Source organism: Ranitomeya imitator, chromosome 4 (assembly GCF_032444005.1).
Source record: "Ranitomeya imitator isolate aRanImi1 chromosome 4, aRanImi1.pri, whole genome shotgun sequence".
Taxonomy (NCBI): domain Eukaryota; kingdom Metazoa; phylum Chordata; class Amphibia; order Anura; family Dendrobatidae; genus Ranitomeya; species Ranitomeya imitator.
The window spans coordinates 35,633,423-35,650,987 of record NC_091285.1 but is presented as its reverse complement, the minus strand read 5'-3'; the positions used below and the strand labels follow the sequence as shown (position 1 = coordinate 35,650,987).

At 44.0% G+C, this 17,565-nt stretch overlaps 1 protein-coding gene across 4 annotated transcripts in view; it reads left to right on the top strand.

The window, feature by feature from the left end:
* Positions 1 to 17,565, top strand: part of GRIA1 (glutamate ionotropic receptor AMPA type subunit 1) — a 315,034-nt gene that overhangs the window by 262,966 nt on the left and 34,503 nt on the right. For all 4 annotated transcript variants that reach the window (XM_069763529.1, XM_069763528.1, XM_069763527.1 and 1 more), the window contains exons 11-12: positions 2,869 to 3,239; positions 15,868 to 16,066. In XM_069763529.1, coding sequence (XP_069619630.1) covers positions 2,869 to 3,239; positions 15,868 to 16,066 — 570 coding nt within the window. The remainder of the gene's footprint in view (positions 1 to 2,868; positions 3,240 to 15,867; positions 16,067 to 17,565) is intronic.

The window sequence follows — 17,565 nt, the reverse complement described above, 5'->3', positions numbered from 1 at the left end:
GGCTGTAAAGCTGCAGTAGCATCGTACGCGGTGAAGAAGCAGTGACCCACAAATTCAAACACAAAAGTCTCTTTTAATGTGTTTCTTCATAGCATTAAAGTCCAATTCACATAAATGCATATAATTTCAGTGGATATTATCAGTGACCAGTTTACACCAGTTCAAAGCAATACATATCACACGGCTTTAGATTTGTGGTCCCTAAACCGGCCAGACTTCCCTTGTCCAGTTTCCCTGGGCGACTGCACGCCATCTCACAGTTTCTATACGTCTCCATACACCCAGCCTCATATGTTGCAGACACTACACATGCCAGCCCTCCTCTGACTAGTTCTCGTGGGTGTCCTGCATCGCTGTATCACAGTCTCTTTACAGACTCTTTACTCACACAGTCATACACAGTTCAGGATATCCTCCGGATAGCAGCCGGGCACCATATCCACCTGTTTGCAATCGTTGCACATGCTAGTCCTCTTTCGGGTACAGGACATCCACCTCCGGGCACAGGACTGTCCACATCCAACTCATTCGGGCACAGGACATTCACCTCCGGGCACAGGACTGTCCACATCCGACTCCTACGGGCACAGGACATCCATCTCCGGGCACAGGACTGTCCACATCCGAATCCTTCGGGTACAGGACATTCACGACCTCCTGGCACAGGACTGTCCACATCTGAGACCAGTACCATGGACGACTTGCATCTCTGTGTACGCTGCGGGTGCCAGGTTATTCAGCTGCCCTGGGTGCTGGCTCTGCTGGCCTCCATGCACTCTGCAGACCAGCACACACCAGACTGACACTGACGTGCACCTTGCACACCTGGCCTGACACCTGACACACCCATACCCCTTACTGCAGGGTTTTTAAACACACACAAACCTGTGGCCTTCAGCCACCTGGAAAACCCGGACCGGAAATCCGTGACTCTCATGCACACCTATGGACTTCATCCGTCTGCATGCACATTCTGGGGAGAACAAACAGCGCCCCCTAGCTGTATCAGAGGCCACAGCCTCACATATCCTTCCCCCTGTTCATACCTGTGGGGTTGAACACTTGTTACCCCGTATGGGCATGAGATAATAAGGCATCCGTATGACCCTGTGACATCCCCACCCAAAACAACATTTTCAGTTTCTCCTGCCAATACCTCTAGGGAAACCTATCGGGGTTACACTCTGACCCTAATTTGGTGACCCCTATGGCAGGTATCTCAATATTTTCAGGTTTTACGCCCAAAACAGTACATAACACATTCTCTGCTGCAACTGCAGCACCTCTAGCTGCTGCTGACAGAACTGCAGTTCCTGCTGCGCAGACTTCGTGGACCCGCCGATCCACAGCAAATCTTCGTAACCCCACCGAGTTACCGCCAGAAGCCATCAATCTTCATGGCCCCGCCGAGCCACAGCAAGCTGTCTTGAGAAAAAAAAAATTCCAGCCGACTTTGCACAATGCTATGCAGCACGCTTTGGGGTATGCCTCAGTTCACACTGCCCGCATTCTCCACCATATGTAAAGCTGCAGTAGCATCGTACGCGGTGAAGAAGCAGTGACCCACAAATTCAAACACAAAAGTCTCTTTTAATGTGTTTCTTCACAGCATTAAAGTCCAATTCACATAAATTCATGTAACTTCAGTAGATATTATCAGTGACCAGTTTACACCAGTTCAAAGCAATACATATCACATGGCTTTAGATTTGCGGTCCCTAGACAGGCCAGACTTCCCTTGTCCAGTTTCCCTGGGCGACCGCACACCATCTCACAGTTTCTATATGTCTCCATACACACAGCCTCATATGTTGCAGACACTACACACGCCAGCCCTCCTCTGACTAGTTCTCGTGGGTGTCCTGCATCGCTGTATCACAGTCTATTTACAGACTCTTTACTCACACAGTCGTATACAGTTCAGGATATCCTCCGGATAGCAGCCGGGCACCATATCCACCTGTTTGCAATCGTTACACATGCTAGTCCTCTTTCGGGTACAGGTCATCCACCTCCGGGCACAGGACTGTTCACATCTGACTCATTTGGGTACAGGACATCCACCTCCGGGCACAGGACTGTCCACATCTGACTCCTACAGGCACAGGACATCCACCTCCGGGCACAGGACTGTCCACATCCGACTCCTTCGGGTACAGGACATCCACGACCTCCGGGCACAGGACTGTCCACATCCGAGACCAGTACCATGGACGACTTGCATCTCTGTGTACGCTGCGGGTGCCAGGCTATTCAGCTGCCCTGGGTGCTGGCTCTGCTGGCCTCCATGCACTCTGCAGACCAGCACACACCGGACTGACACTGATGTGCACCTCGCACACCTGGCCTGACACCTGACACACCCATACCCCTTACTGCAGGGTTTTTAAACACACACAGGCCTGTGGCCTTCAGCCACCTGGAAAGCCCGGACTGGAAATCCGTGACTCTCATGCACACCTATGGACTTCATCCGTCTGCATGCACATTCTGGGGAGAACAAACAGCGCTCCCTAGCTGTATCAGAGGCCACAGCCTCACAGGGCTAAATTACTAGATACTGCGGGTGGTCAGATATGACATCAGCCTGGTCTTTCAGGAGAAAACCCACTAAATAGTGTAAAGATATGGACCCAATTCATTTTTACTCCCATAACCTTCGCTATTAGGTGGTATCAACATTACCTTCTAGGATTTCTGAAAATAGCCAAGCATGCTTATGATATGCCATGAATTTCTGAAATGAAAATGCCCCTATGAAAATGCTTGAAAGAGTACATCTAAACAAATATTTTATATGAAATTTTGGACATAATGCCAGTTTAATCCCTGTTTTCCATATTGCTCATCACTTTCCTTCTTCTACAGAGAGCTGACCTGGCGGTTGCACCATTGACTATTACACTGGTACGGGAAGAAGTAATTGACTTTTCCAAGCCCTTCATGAGTTTGGGCATATCTATTATGATCAAGAAACCCCAAAAATCAAAACCTGGTGTTTTCTCCTTCTTGGATCCCTTGGCATATGAAATTTGGATGTGTATAGTCTTCGCCTACATCGGAGTTAGCGTGGTTCTCTTTTTGGTCAGTCGATTTAGCCCGTATGAATGGCACAACGAAGAGTTTGAGGAGGGAAAAGACCCACCTTCTACAGACCATACAAATGAATTTGGAATATTTAACAGCCTCTGGTTCTCCTTGGGAGCATTTATGCAACAAGGGTGTGATATTTCTCCCCGGTAAGTCTGAAAGGTTTATGGTTACAAGTAACTCAGTTGGTACCAGTTAAACAGAGACGCATACGCCTATATATGTACTAGATAAAGAAAGGCTATTAGTGGACTTTGGGTCTGTACAAAAATTAGTTAGAAAACTATACATTTCCTTTAAATAAAGTGTTGGTTATTTTTGGTTTATAAAGAGGAACCTCACGTAGATTTCAATGGAGTGTGTGTGTGGAGTAATGTGTGTCACTAGACATCCATTCTCCCAATAAGTGAGCTCAAAATGGGATTGTCTTCTACTAGACCAGTGCTCCCCAACTCCGGTCCTCAAGAGCCACCAACAAGTCATGTTTTCAGTATTTCCTTAGTATTGCACAGGTGATAATTGCATCACCTGCACAGGCAATAATTCCATCACCTGTGCAATATTAAGGAAATCCTGAAAACATGACCTGTTGGTGGCTCTTGAGGACCGGAGTTGGGGACCACTGTGCTAGACCTTTGGGGCTCATTAGTGTATCAGTTACTATGCCTTTTAGAGCACACTGAAAGTAGTGATTTTGCAGTAGCTGGAGAACCACAGGTTGGGGATCGCTGGTACAAAGAAGGGATTTAAGACATCTGAAAGAGCTGAAGATCTCTGCCCTAATATAGACCATTTGAGATGGTTCTCCACTCAGAAACCATAAAAATGGATGGAAGAAGGCTAGAAATGAGACATGAAGGGGATATTGTAGAGTTGTAGAGGGACATGATGAGGGCATGGCTATGGAACACAAATTGCAGCCATGTGCAAACACTCCGGGAAGGGAATGTTCAAAAGTAGAAGACTATGGTTGTTTTTAAGGAGATTTATACTAATACATTAGAAGTTGTAGTTTAAAGGGAACCGTTCCTCAGGTGTTCCTTATGTAAATTGCCTCCACCATATTATAAAATTCTTTTTCAACTTTACTACAAACTCTCTACAGCGCTTTGACCACCCTTCATGCTTGCACAAAAATTCTGTTTGAATGTGTTCCAACATGCTGTATGATGACTGTTGACTGGTCCTTTGGAGGCCACCTGGACCTTGCTCTGAACTACGTCTATGCTTTCTAACACCGCCCCTCCACCCCTGTTCAGTGCCCCCTCTGTGTTGAATAACGAATATGATTAATGTAGATGACATTTCCTGTTCATAAATTATTGTGATCAATGGTGCAGATGTTAGATTTGACTGGTTTTATCAACGACGAAGAAAATGTCATCCATGTCAATCAGAGGCAGATGGGCAACTCTAGCAGGCACAAAGTGGGCATCAAGCAGGTTTTGGGGATCCTCATCAGCCTGTTCAGTACTCATTATCATATAGTACTGGGATGCTACAGAGGAGTCATATCAAAATGAAAAAAAATAGTTTCTTGGAGCATCATATTTTTGTCACGCCTAGTTCATGGTGCCTTTGGGGTTCAAAGTTTCAATTGCAACATAAAAGACACCAATACTAAAAATGGCACATAAATAGGTGTGGACATTTTTTACAAATGTCATATTAGGACTCAGGAACTTCAAGTTATCGCTTTGTATATATTTAACCCTAATTCAAGCCGAAAAAGTCAGCAGCCTTTAGGATAGTTGGGCCCATGTAATGAGCATTCATCCTTCTTGACCTGTAAAGCTACTTTTTCTAGTTGTCTAACATTATAGAGGTCTTTTAAAGAGGTCCTGTCACTTGCCATAAATATATATTTTTCTGGTACCTGGTCTAAATGCCGCTGTTCTCCTGAATCCGGCGATATTTTTCATTTGTTTCTGCGCCTTTTCGTTCCTGAGATACGGCCCCTTCTTCCTTTGATGCAACTCCAGTCTTTATAGCTAAGTGGGAGTGGTCTTCAACTCTTCTATGTGGGTGTCTTCTTGAAAACCACATCCCATTGGATATATAGACTAGAGTTGCATCCAAGGAAGAAGGGGCCATATCTCAGGAATGAAAAGGCACAGAAACAAATGAAAAACAACACCGAATTCAGGAGAGCAGCGGCATTCATACCAGGTTAAAAATTACATTTTTTTGGGCAAGTAAGAGATCATCATGAAATGTTCTGTATGTGTCAGCCGTACTGGAAATAGTTTAGGAAAATTACTTTCTCGCAAGCTTTCAGATGAATGATGCCATTATGCGATTTTCACTTTCAATATTCCTTTATTTTTAGGAAGCTGAAGGCTTTAAAAGCTTTTTTGTATTGTATTCAAAAGGGGTGACTCTCCCCCGCTCTAAAAGCTACAGCTACAAGAGGACAGAGCCCTGCTTCCTATGACATGAGTGGTCATGTGATGGTCACAGAGACCTATGTCTGTCAGTAACATCTGCACTCTGTGCTTCGGTACGCAAACTTTACTAGGTGGGCACCAGGGTCGAATGCCAGTCGCTGCTGCCTGCACAGTAGGGGGAGAGTAACTTGCCCCGTTGTCATCAATGACGGTATAAGCTCCCAGACAGTTCCAATGACATAAAAAAATATTTAAACCGATTTTAGGAAATTAAAAAATTTTCATATGTTGCTATAATAGGTAAAAATACTATTAGGAGAGATAAGAAATGGATCTAAAAATATTTCCATTTTCCCCTTGTATTCTTCAGACATGCACAGTGTCTGGCTTCATTGTTACACCACACATGCCCAGGGGAGTGTACCACACAGTACTGCACTTGCCCAGGGGACTGTACCAAGCAGTAGCAATCCTACAAGTCAATGTTGACCCTTTAACGAGCCTTGTCATATGACTTGGATAATAGCCAAACCAGAATCTCAATTTGCAGACACGGTGTTTCGGGGTACTGCCCCTTGTCAGTGCAAAGCGGAGATCTGGTTTGGCTGTGTGACTCGTTAAAGGGTGAACATTGACTTGTAGGATTGCTACCTTCCAATAGGTGGCACTAGAGTTCTAGCTCTCTTCCTCTCTGAAGAGACAATTTTCATAATTAGCATATTACCCAGAGGAGCATTGCGGCTTTTAGTGTCATCATCTCAGCATGCTTAGCATGTCGATCTCCGCAAGGAGAAACAATACTTCTTGGATGCAGTACTACACATGCTTAGGGGATTGTACCATGCAGTACTGCACATGCCCACGGGAGTGTACCGTGCAGTACTCCACATGCCTAGTGGGAGAGTACCGCACAGTACTGCACATGCCTAGTGGGAGAGTACCGCACAGCACTGCACATGCCCGGGGGAGTGTATCGCACAGTACTGCAGATGCCCAGGGGAGTGTACTGCACAGTATTGCACATGCCCAGGGGAGTGTACCACACAGTATTGCACATGCCTAGGGGGAGTGTACCACACAGTATTGCACATGCCCACGGGAGTTCACTAGGCAGCACTGCACATGCCCAGAGGAGTGTATCAGGCAGCACTGCACATGCCCAGGTGAGTGTATCTCGCAGTACTGCAGATGCCCAGGGGAGTGTACCGCACAGTATTGCACATGCCCAGGTGAGTGTATCTCGCAGTACTGCATATGCCCAGGGGAGTGTACCGCACAGTATTGCACATGCCCAGGGGAGTGTATCATGCAGCACTGCACATGTCCAGGTGAGTGTGCCTTGCAGTTCTGCACATACCCAGGGCAGTGTACTGCACAGCACTGCACATGCCCAGGGGAGTGTACTGCACAGCACTGCACATGCCTAGTGGTAGTGTACCACACAGTACTGCACATGCCTAGGGGAGTGTACCGCACAGTACTGCACATGCCTAGTGGGAGTGTACTGCACAGCACTGCACATGCCTAGTGGGAGTGTACCGCACAGTAATCCACATGCCTAGTGGGACAGTACCGCACAGTACTGCACATGCCTAGTGGGAGTGTACCGCACAGTACTGCACATGCCTAGTGGGAGAGTACCGCACAGCACTGCACATGCCCGGGGGAGTGTATCTCACAGTACTGCAGATGCCCAGGGGAGTGTACTGCACAGTATTGCACATGCCCAGGGGAGTGTACCACACAGTATTGCACATGCCTAGGGGGAGTGTACCACACAGTATTGCACATGCCCACGGGAGTTCACTAGGCAGCACTGCACATGCCCAGAGGAGTGTATCAGGCAGCACTGCACATGCCCAGGTGAGTGTATCTCGCAGTACTGCAGATGCCCAGGGGAGTGTACCGCACAGTATTGCACATGCCCAGGTGAGTGTATCTCGCAGTACTGCAGATGCCCAGGGGAGTGTACCGCACAGTATTGCACATGCCCAGGGGAGTGTATCATGCAGCACTGCACATGTCCAGGTGAGTGTGCCTTGCAGTTCTGCACATACCCAGGGCAGTGTACTGCACAGCACTGCACATGCCCAGGGGAGTGTACTGCACAGCACTGCACATGCCTAGTGGTAGTGTACCGCACAGTACTGCACATGCCTAGGGGAGTGTACCGCACAGTACTGCACATGCCTAGTGGGAGTGTACTGCACAGCACTGCACATGCCTAGTGGGAGTGTACTGCACAGCACTGCACATGCCTACTGGGACAGTGCCGCACAGTACTGCACATGCCTAGTGGGAGTGTACCGCACAGTACTGCACATGCCTAGTGGGAGTGTACCGCACAGTAATCCACATGCCTAGTGGGACAGTACCGCACAGTACTGCACATGCCTAGTGGGAGTGTACCGCACAGTACTGCACATGCCTAGTGGGAGTGTACCGCACAGTACAGCACATGCCTAGTGGGACAGTACCGCACAGTACTGCACATGCCTAGTGGGAGTGTACCGCACAGTACTGCACATGCCTAGTGGGAGTGTACCGCACAGTACAGCACATGCCCAGGGGAGTGTACCGCACAGTATTGCACATGCCCAAGGTAGTGTACCGCACAGTACAGCACATGCCCAGGGGAGTGTACCGCACAGTATTGCACATGCCCAAGGTAGTGTACCGCACAGTACAGCACATGCCCAGGGGAGTGTACCGCACAGTATTGCACATGCCCAAGGTAGTGTACCGCACAGTACAGCACATGCCCATGGGAGTGCACTAGGCAGCACTGCACATGCCCAGAGCAGTGTATCACGCAGCACTGCACATGCCCAGGTGAGTGTACCTTGCAGTTCTGCACATGCCCAGGGGAGTGTACCGCACAGTACTGCACATATCTATGGGAGTAATGATGTAGCATGGCCAGAAAAATGCCAATAAAGCCTGAAAAGGTAAATTTGCAGACTGGACAGCATGACTTCTAAGAATTGTGGCCCCGCCTCCATGATTATTTTTAGCTATTATTAACATAAAACAAAAGTGTTTAATTTGATATATATGGCAGCAATAAAGGGGGTATTCATAAGAGCCAACTGCATCCAATATAACACTATGTTGCTAAAATCGTGTAGTAGGTTCCCTTTACTATACAGAAGGGTCGAGTCCGCCATAGCAATTGTTATTTATTGAGCACAATTCTGCACTGTGGGAAAAAAACTGGGGGTCTACAAAGGGGGACACCCATCTATAGATCTAAATCGGACGCTGTCTGTATAAATGAGCCCTCTCGAACTGGATCTGTCACGGTGACATGTTCCTTTTAACAAGTCATGGTAGATACCAATTCCTTGGTGGCATGAGACTGTTGTTCATGATAATGCTTTCTTTGCTAGACTCTGGCTACAGTCGGGTAATCTAGGTCATCGGAGTAACTGGAAGAAGAGGTTATTATTAATATAGTACATGGTAATTGCTTCTCATATACTGTAACTTGTACGAATCCTTCAGTGGCCACATTTTCATCAGAGCAAAACGTTGCAGAATTAACACCGGCCGATAATTCATTTTAATTATTTGGAGAGCACCGGCGAATCCGCGGCTTCTCGAGCTCCCACTGAGGCCACTAATAATGTTTGTGTTAATATACTGGTAAAATGCACACAGTGTCTGCATACAGCCTAATACTCAATGCGTACCCTGCCGGGTATATTAAGTACCTCCGCAGCCTCTTTCTAAATTGTTTTAAAACAGCAATGAAGTCCCTCTTCGCGCACAAATTCACAGGGCTCCGCTGTAGACAAAGAAACCTCGCAGCGTGGATACCGTCCGTGAAAGCCTATCCCGTAAACCTACATGCATAAACATGCATGGTAAACCTTGTCGCTGCGCCTTATCCCTGCACTAAGGGGCACAGTGTTAATTAAATTTCAGCCAGCTGAAGAAAAATCTAACTCTCAGACATTGCGAAAGCCCCAGGCCTTCTGGATTTTATGTATTTGTAAAGGTCACCTCCTGATGAGGGATTTGGTGTTGAAATTGAGTTAGACAGTTGTGGGAAAAGTAAGTAAGAAATCAGTCATACCTCAGAGTAAATAAATGCATACTGGCATCCCGGGCAATCATTTATACATTGTTTTAGTTCCATGTTCTTTCCTCACCTTTTTGTCTTGCAAAAAACAAATGCTTTTGTAAAATACTGTGTCGTTGAGGAGTCAATTTTCAGATCTTAGCGCTTGTGACATTTCATACCGTCTTACCATCTTTCCAACTGTGACTCCTGGCCTGGGCGGGCAGTGTACAGGACATCGTAAACAATGTTACGTATAGTGTTAGCCGGATGTGCCAAGAAGAAACAGGAGCCATGAAAGAAGTAGGCGAGCAAGCACTGGTCATAATAGTGGTCAATCACAGACCAAGCCAGAAAATAAATGGGTGAATGACTGGATTTCAAGTAAAAAAAAAAAAAAGCCTCCAAAATTTAAAAAAATAATTGGAGGAATCCTCTATCTCTTGCATATGAAGAAGAGGAATGCATCACTCAAAATGTATTGCTTTGTGAGACCATTAGACATACAAAGAACCATCGAGGGTTCTTCATGACATTCGGTGCCTCCTGAGTATTCCTCACTAGTGCCTTGACTAACATTTGGTTCCCTTGTCTGTCTTATCAGAAAATATGGGGCAGGATCGTAGATGTAAAGAGACCCTTTTTAAATAAAAAAATTGATTTGGGTCGTGAAAACCCTGCTGACTTCGCCATCAGGAGAAGAATGGGGCTAGTGATGTGGTGGTGTGTTGTGGTGGTGATGTGGTGGCTACTGATACCTAATCAATAGGAATGGTGAATGATACCTGCTGATCATATATACGTCATCACAAGAATCAGTAGTCTAGACATCACTGGCTCTCCCTTCCTTCCAATATGGAAGTGAACAATTCCTGAATAACCTTTAAAATGTATGTGAGATGGGGAACATTGGGTTTGCGTGGGTTACGTAGATGATGGTAATGCCAAGACCGTTACCATCTTCCTCACCAAGAAATAAGTTCCAACCTCAAAAATGCTTTCTCAAAGTTCTCTCGCTTGAAGTCATGTAGGAACAGGAGGAATTATTATTGTCCCGTGTTTGATCTGAGAATCGTCCTTGTATGCCAAGAGGTTAAGCAAGACTCGAAATAATGGTCTTCTTCCAGTAGCATAACTTGAAGCTCAAAGGATAAATGGACCTTTTGGGCCCCCTTGGGCTCCACGGATGGGTGTGATTACAACCCTTCACCTACTATAGATATTCCTCCGGCTTCTTCCAAAAACTATCATCACTTGTTATCATGGGCTGTGTGTAGTATTACAGCTATGCCTGATTACACGGGTCTGTGCTGCAAAACCAACCAGAAACTGGAGACAAGAGTGGCAGTGTTTCTGGAAAAATGGAAAAAAAAAACAGCCTCTTTAAGTGTTGACGTGCCCAATTGAGGACTCATAGGATTTATTATGAAAGTCCCATTATGGTTATTTAACAATGGCTCCATAGACTACTCCCACTAGATTAAACCTAAAATTACATGCTGGACTGGAGGACAAAGATGAATGGTGTGCAGTATCTACATAGAAATATTAATATATTACATCCAGGATACTCCCCAAGCTGGTGACCTTTTCAACGTTGAATCAAAGTAAAACATTTCCACCATATCTTCATTCTATTAATTTCAGTCTTTGATGGAGCCTTCTTACCCTTTATTTCTGAAGCCCTCTGTTTTGTTTTGTTTTTACATTGCACTACTCTCTTTTTTTTTATCAAAGGAACAACTTTGCTCATTTATCACTACACTTGCTTCTCTCTATATCTTGGTGCGCAATGTGACTCGACTTTTGGCCTAGTCTTAATTTCACAGAACGCTCCGGTCTATTGGGCGACTTATACTACTTACATTGCATCAGTGGTAATTGTGGGGATTTAATGAACCCAAAATGGAATAAAATGACTATTTCAAACATTTCTACAAAATTTCCCATGGAACTGGAGATATTTTTTCCCATATTCCTTGTTGCCTTCATTTAGTCTAAGTATATTAACATACCTCAGCTCTCTCCGGGGTCCATCTTTGCTTGTTTAGAAATGTTTTCACCAGCAGTTTCCTATCTCTAGAGCAGGGTTGTCAAACTCAAATACACAGAGGGCCAAAACTAAAAACTTGGAAAAAGTTTCGAGCCAACCTTGATATTTATTAAAGAAATATGTAGAATTAAGAATGTTTTTCCTTATTATTAAAAATGGAAACAAAACTTAAAGGAGTTGTCCATAAATAAAGTACATTTTTAATTACATTTTAAATCTTAAGACACGGACCACATGACCGGAGAATTGGGTATTTCCTCACAGGCAGAGGCATACATAGAAATAAGGGGGTGCCGTAGCAGAAGTTCTAATTGGACCTACCCCCTCAAAAACAACCTTAATATTCAGCGGGGTCATAGAAGAGAATACCTCATAACTTTGCAGCCCTTACAAACTAAATTTCCTCCTTCTGCCCCTAGATTGCCCTTTCCTCGCCCCCATAAAGTATGATGCCCACAAAAGTGCCCCCAAACACAGTATGATACCCCCGCAGTGAAGTCCATCACTGTACACTCGACACGCACTCTATGATGACCCTACTGTACCCCACTGGCAAATTATTATGACGTCAGCACAGTATGATGCCCCAATTGTGATCCCCATACAGCCCTCCACCCAGTATAATGGGTCCCACGTAGACCTCCATACAGTATAAAGCGCCCAGCATAGTACTCCATACAGTATAATTGCCCCAAATAGTGCTCCATACAGTATAATGGCCCCACATAGTCCTCCTTATGGCATGGCAGGCAAAATATAATCACCCTGCTGGCCAGATTTGGCCCGCGGGCTAGAGTTTGACGTTAATGCTCTAGAAGAATGATCATATAACCTAACCTAATGGGATTTTTTTCTAAAGAAATAGATCCCATAACAAGAACCATTTCTAATTGCTAGATATGGTACTACGTACAGTAGTTGTGGCATTGGATAAACCCTGACTTTTTTTTCTATCAACCTCTTTCTTGTCTGCTCCGAAGCTACCCATAGAGATTACATTTTATTTGGTGGATCATCTTGCTTTCAGAATTTTTTTGGCATATTGGATTTCAGCACACCAGATTCCTTGCTCCCCTCGGTAGATAGTCCATTGTCATATGAGTCTGTCAAAACTTACCTCCCTTAAATTTGAATGGCTGATGAGATCAATGAACATTTGGTTATCAGCTTTCTTTTCGGTGTTAGCAGCTTAAGTGGTCCCAATTGTTTCTGGCAACTACTAATCATCTCACTTACCAAAGATGAAGGCAAATCTGAGGCTCTTGAATTGTAATAATTGGTTAAATATATAATTTTGATAAAAAATAAATAGTTGTCTAGAATTTACATTAGTTATTCCCAACCCAAAAATTGTCTGAGCTGATGTCACCGGTTGTGCAGTGTTTTGATGTTTTCCTATATCTCTTCTGTTCTAGCTTCTTACCGATCTCCCATTGGCAAGACCAGCTCATTTCCTCTCCGAATATCCCCTACTCTAATTTTTGTCACCATCAAAGACAATTATAGAACTTTGCAAATCTTTTTTCTTAAGAAACCTTCAGCTGAATCTACTTCCTGCGTATTTTATCATTTAAATGTCATCGTCTATGGAGACATATAATCAACTTAAGAAATATGTGGAGGTGATAGCTAAAATGTCAAGTACAGTAACTAAATGATATAGTATAATGTTGGTCAAACCATGTTAATTAAACGTGATGTAGCCACCTTAAAGACTTTTTGATTCCTGTCTCACATTAGAATTGAGAGTCCTCAGTGGTTGATACCTTTTAATGGCTAACTGAAAAGATGGTAACAAATTGCAAGCTTTCGAGATTACACAGGTCTCTTCATCAGGCAAAGACTAAAACAAGACTGAGGACTCTCAATTCTAAATATTTTTCTATCCACTTGTTAACACGGTACCAAGATATATTTCTTTCCTGTGTCTCACATTATAATCTGTTTCTTTTCCAAAAATTTACCATAGCTCAAAGTTTAGGATCATATGGTGCTCGTTAATTGGTGGAGGTATTCAGGATTTGTAGGCACAAACAGGAATAATCTGTAACAATATTGAACAAGTGTAAACTGGAGAAGATGTTTCTTTCATCAGAGAGGTTGGTACTAGTGGAATAAAGGTGGCCATACACATTAGGTAGAAGTAGGTTGATGGTTGAACAACCATTGAACGAAGTGTTGTGATCCATCGTTCTGCCAATGAAGCCATACCCATTATACTCCATATTGGGCTTTAATATTATCTGACCATGTTCAGTGACATCAGGCTAAGAATCGTTCTTGGACAAAAGTTCCTTTTTCAAAAAATCAGACGAAATGACTTCATTCCAGACGATGAGGGTCCATCAATGGTCATATAAAACAATAGATGAGCGTTTGAGTAAAAATTGGCCATTTTCATCAACTTTATTCTTTGTGTGTAGGGGCACTTTTACAAGTCTAAACGGGGTGGAAGTTGTGTCATAAATAAAGTGTGTATCTAGTTAATTCTGAACCTCATCAACCATTTTCCGTTACACAAACTAGGGGTGTAGGAATAAGGATGAAGAAGTACATGGTGTCTGAGGAGCTCAACAGCTCCTCAATCACAATATCAGGGCAGGATGGAGGCCCTGGTGTAGAATTTTCATAAGTGCCAAGGAATTTTAGGGTAATATAATGTGACATCTGTAAGTATTTGCTTGGTAGCTCTAAAATGACTACAATGTATATGCTTGGCACAAGCTACTCCTTTTGCTAGATCCCAGGGGTTGCTCTGGCCTACACCCTTTAATCCCTGTACATGGATCTGAACTTACACAGGGGCCCCTGGGATGGAGCCACGGTGTCAGCTGCTGGCCGATGGGGCAGGCTGGCAGGAGGGGTCAGGTCACCAGGTCAGAACCAGGAGGGCAGTACGGAACAAAATCAGCAAGCAAAGAATGATCAGGAGGCGGATCTCGATCATACAAGACAATAGGGATGCAACAAAATAAAAAGTAGGAGCTGAAGCTGAAACCACAGGGCTGAACCAGACAGGACAAAACTATATCTGGCAGCTACCAGCAGTAAGCTGAGAGTATTAGTAGGGTGTGTGCTGTGCAGTTGGCCAAGGCAGGGAGCTGATTACTCCAGCTGAACTCCACACATCCATGCTGCCAGATTGGATGGCAAAAGTGGTCAAAGCCAGCCTATTCTTAATGCCTCGACTTAGCCTGTGCTGTCTGGAGCTTCTGGTCCTAATATTTCCCCCATCAGCAGCACCCCTAACAGAATGAGTACAGCTGTGCCTGGTGACAGAAGCAGACGTAGCAGGAGCAGATCCTGGTGGAGATTTGACATGTGACTGTTACGCTTTTACTCACAGAAGTCCAAGACGCTGATGTGGTTTAATAGGATTCTTACGCTGGAGCATTAGTGATTATCTTCCGAAGCAAAATATCTGCTGTGCAGAGTAAAAAAAAGAGATGTTTTCCTTTTTGACTTAGAACCCTTAGAAGCTACTTTTTTGTTAAGAAAAGAAAGTCACAATGACCACCATTTCTCCACAGCAGCTGTCCACACTAAAGCATTCTTGACCCTTCCGAATAGAATATCTGCTGCGCCGGATTACAAATAGCAGATATTTTCCCTTTTCACTCTGCTGCAGATCTAGCAGTTCTCTGAATGATGAGCTCTGTATAACCCTACCCACACCATTGATTGATAACTATCTGTCTTCACTCTGCATAGACAGAAAGCTGCCAATCAGGAGGACTACATGGCATGAGAAAACTAGTGATAATCTCTTGCTGACAAAACAGTGATTTTATTGAAAAAAACAATTAGCACATTACTGGAATCCTTTACTCTGAACTTACATCATGCTACTCTCATGCAAAACAGCGAAATCCTGCTGATTAATTTCCCTTAACGAAATAAGTCTCGATGACCACCATGTATCCACAGCTACTGTCCACACGAAAGCCTTTCTGACACTTCCGAAGAAGATATAGGGAAGTGGTATCATTTTTTTGTCTGTGTGTTGAATTAGGCTTTTGACATTTTTTCCATCATTATCTGGTACTGAAACATTATCTCGTACTGAAATGGACCCTTTTTCATGGGCACGGTTAGGACATATTTCGTAGAGAAGAGTCTGCCACGTATGACTCCTCTCAATGAGATCCATCCAGTCCTGGAAACTGTAGTATTTTGAGACTTCAGTAAGTTTTGTGAAGTGATGGAGTCAAGCACATATCAGTACAGACATCCAGACTGCTAAACACATTACAACTTGTGGTTCTCCTCTTCAGGTCCCTCTCAGGTCGCATAGTTGGTGGAGTCTGGTGGTTCTTCACTCTCATCATCATCTCGTCTTACACAGCAAACCTAGCGGCCTTCTTGACGGTTGAAAGAATGGTGTCGCCCATCGAAAGTGCTGACGATTTGGCCAAGCAAACAGAGATAGCTTATGGGACACTCGATTCCGGATCTACTAAAGAGTTTTTTAAGGTTAGATGACGTTGTCTTTATTATGTCAATGTTTTGAATGGTTTTCCATACTTGTTGGGGGGTAGGGGCACAAATTTCACTGAGATTGTAATCTCCACAGAACATTGTGTATGAGATAACAACTTTGGGGGATTGGTTCATCTTCAGAAGATTAGCTGTGTGTGTAGTCTTATTGCTCCAAAGAGAAAAAAAAGTATGTAAGTTAGTTCTCTCCTAAAAGGCAAGAAAGCTCTCTCGATAAATTAAACCAACTATCTTTCTAGTGCCACCTTGTAAGTCGTTGTCCAACACTTTATTGAGCATTAAAACATGACTTCCAATATTAGCTACACCAGTAACTTACTTGTGGAGTAACCCAACTAACGTACAGTTTAATAGATCTTGGAATAATAATAAGTTCTACATTTGGATGTTCTAAAAAAATGTTTGTGTGCTGAGTTAATCTTATTAATGTGCATCTGCTATGTACTGTATAATGGCTGTGTCTGACCATGCAGAGCTGCTCCAGTTCATGATCAGTACATATCACATCTACTAGGAGGGAAGCATGAGTCACTTATGTTAAGTGAGCATCCAGATGAAACAGCAGGGCCTCTCCGTAGCTGATTTCTGAGGTAACACTTTTCCATGCATGTTTTATCACAGGAGTGAGTGTTTCTGCTGCTGTGTCATCAGTCATTTGAACTCATCATAAATCAAATTGGTGACGTATAAGCTCAGTGGCCGTGGGAGCTCCTACCTCAATTACTTCATTTATGATTAGCTCAGAGGGCTGGTGAAGTGAAAGAAACACTCCTGTGATAAAAACAGGCAGGTAAATGTGTTACTCCAGGCTGGAAAATGTGTTACCACAGGCAGGAAAATGTATTGCTTCATAAAGTAGCAGCTACGAGCCCCTGCTGTTTCGTCTGTATACTCACTTATCATAAGTAACTTTCAAACTTGGTGCAAATTCTTTTTTATGTTTTACAGTTCTTTATGTCTTATAGGATTTTTTTCATACTTTTACAACTATATTTTAATTTCCTTTACTCCCTTCTGGACAAGTTCCTGTTAGACCAGTGCTTGTCCAGATGGGTGTCTCTTTTTTCTTTTCTTGGAGAGACTCTGATTCAGCTAATATACCTTATCATTTTTAGAGGATTTTTTAATACCTACAACCTGTGGGTGCACTAGAGACACAGTTTTCTTCATTCTAGAAAAGAGCTACTCTGCTTACTTTTTCATGGGCAGTATTGCTTGTAAAACTCCCAATAGCAGCTGGATCACCGAAAAGAGAAACTGTAGCCTCCAAGAGTTTCTTGTTTTGCTTTGTTCCCTCAATTCATCTCAACTTGCACACTTAACACCTTCACCCCGAAGCCTGTTTTTGCCTTCATAGCTATTCCAATTATTTCTCATTCTGACGAGTGTCATTTTATGAGGTAATACTTTGGAATGCTTCAACGGATCCTAGTGATTCTGAGATTTTTTTATGACATATTGTACTTCATGATAGT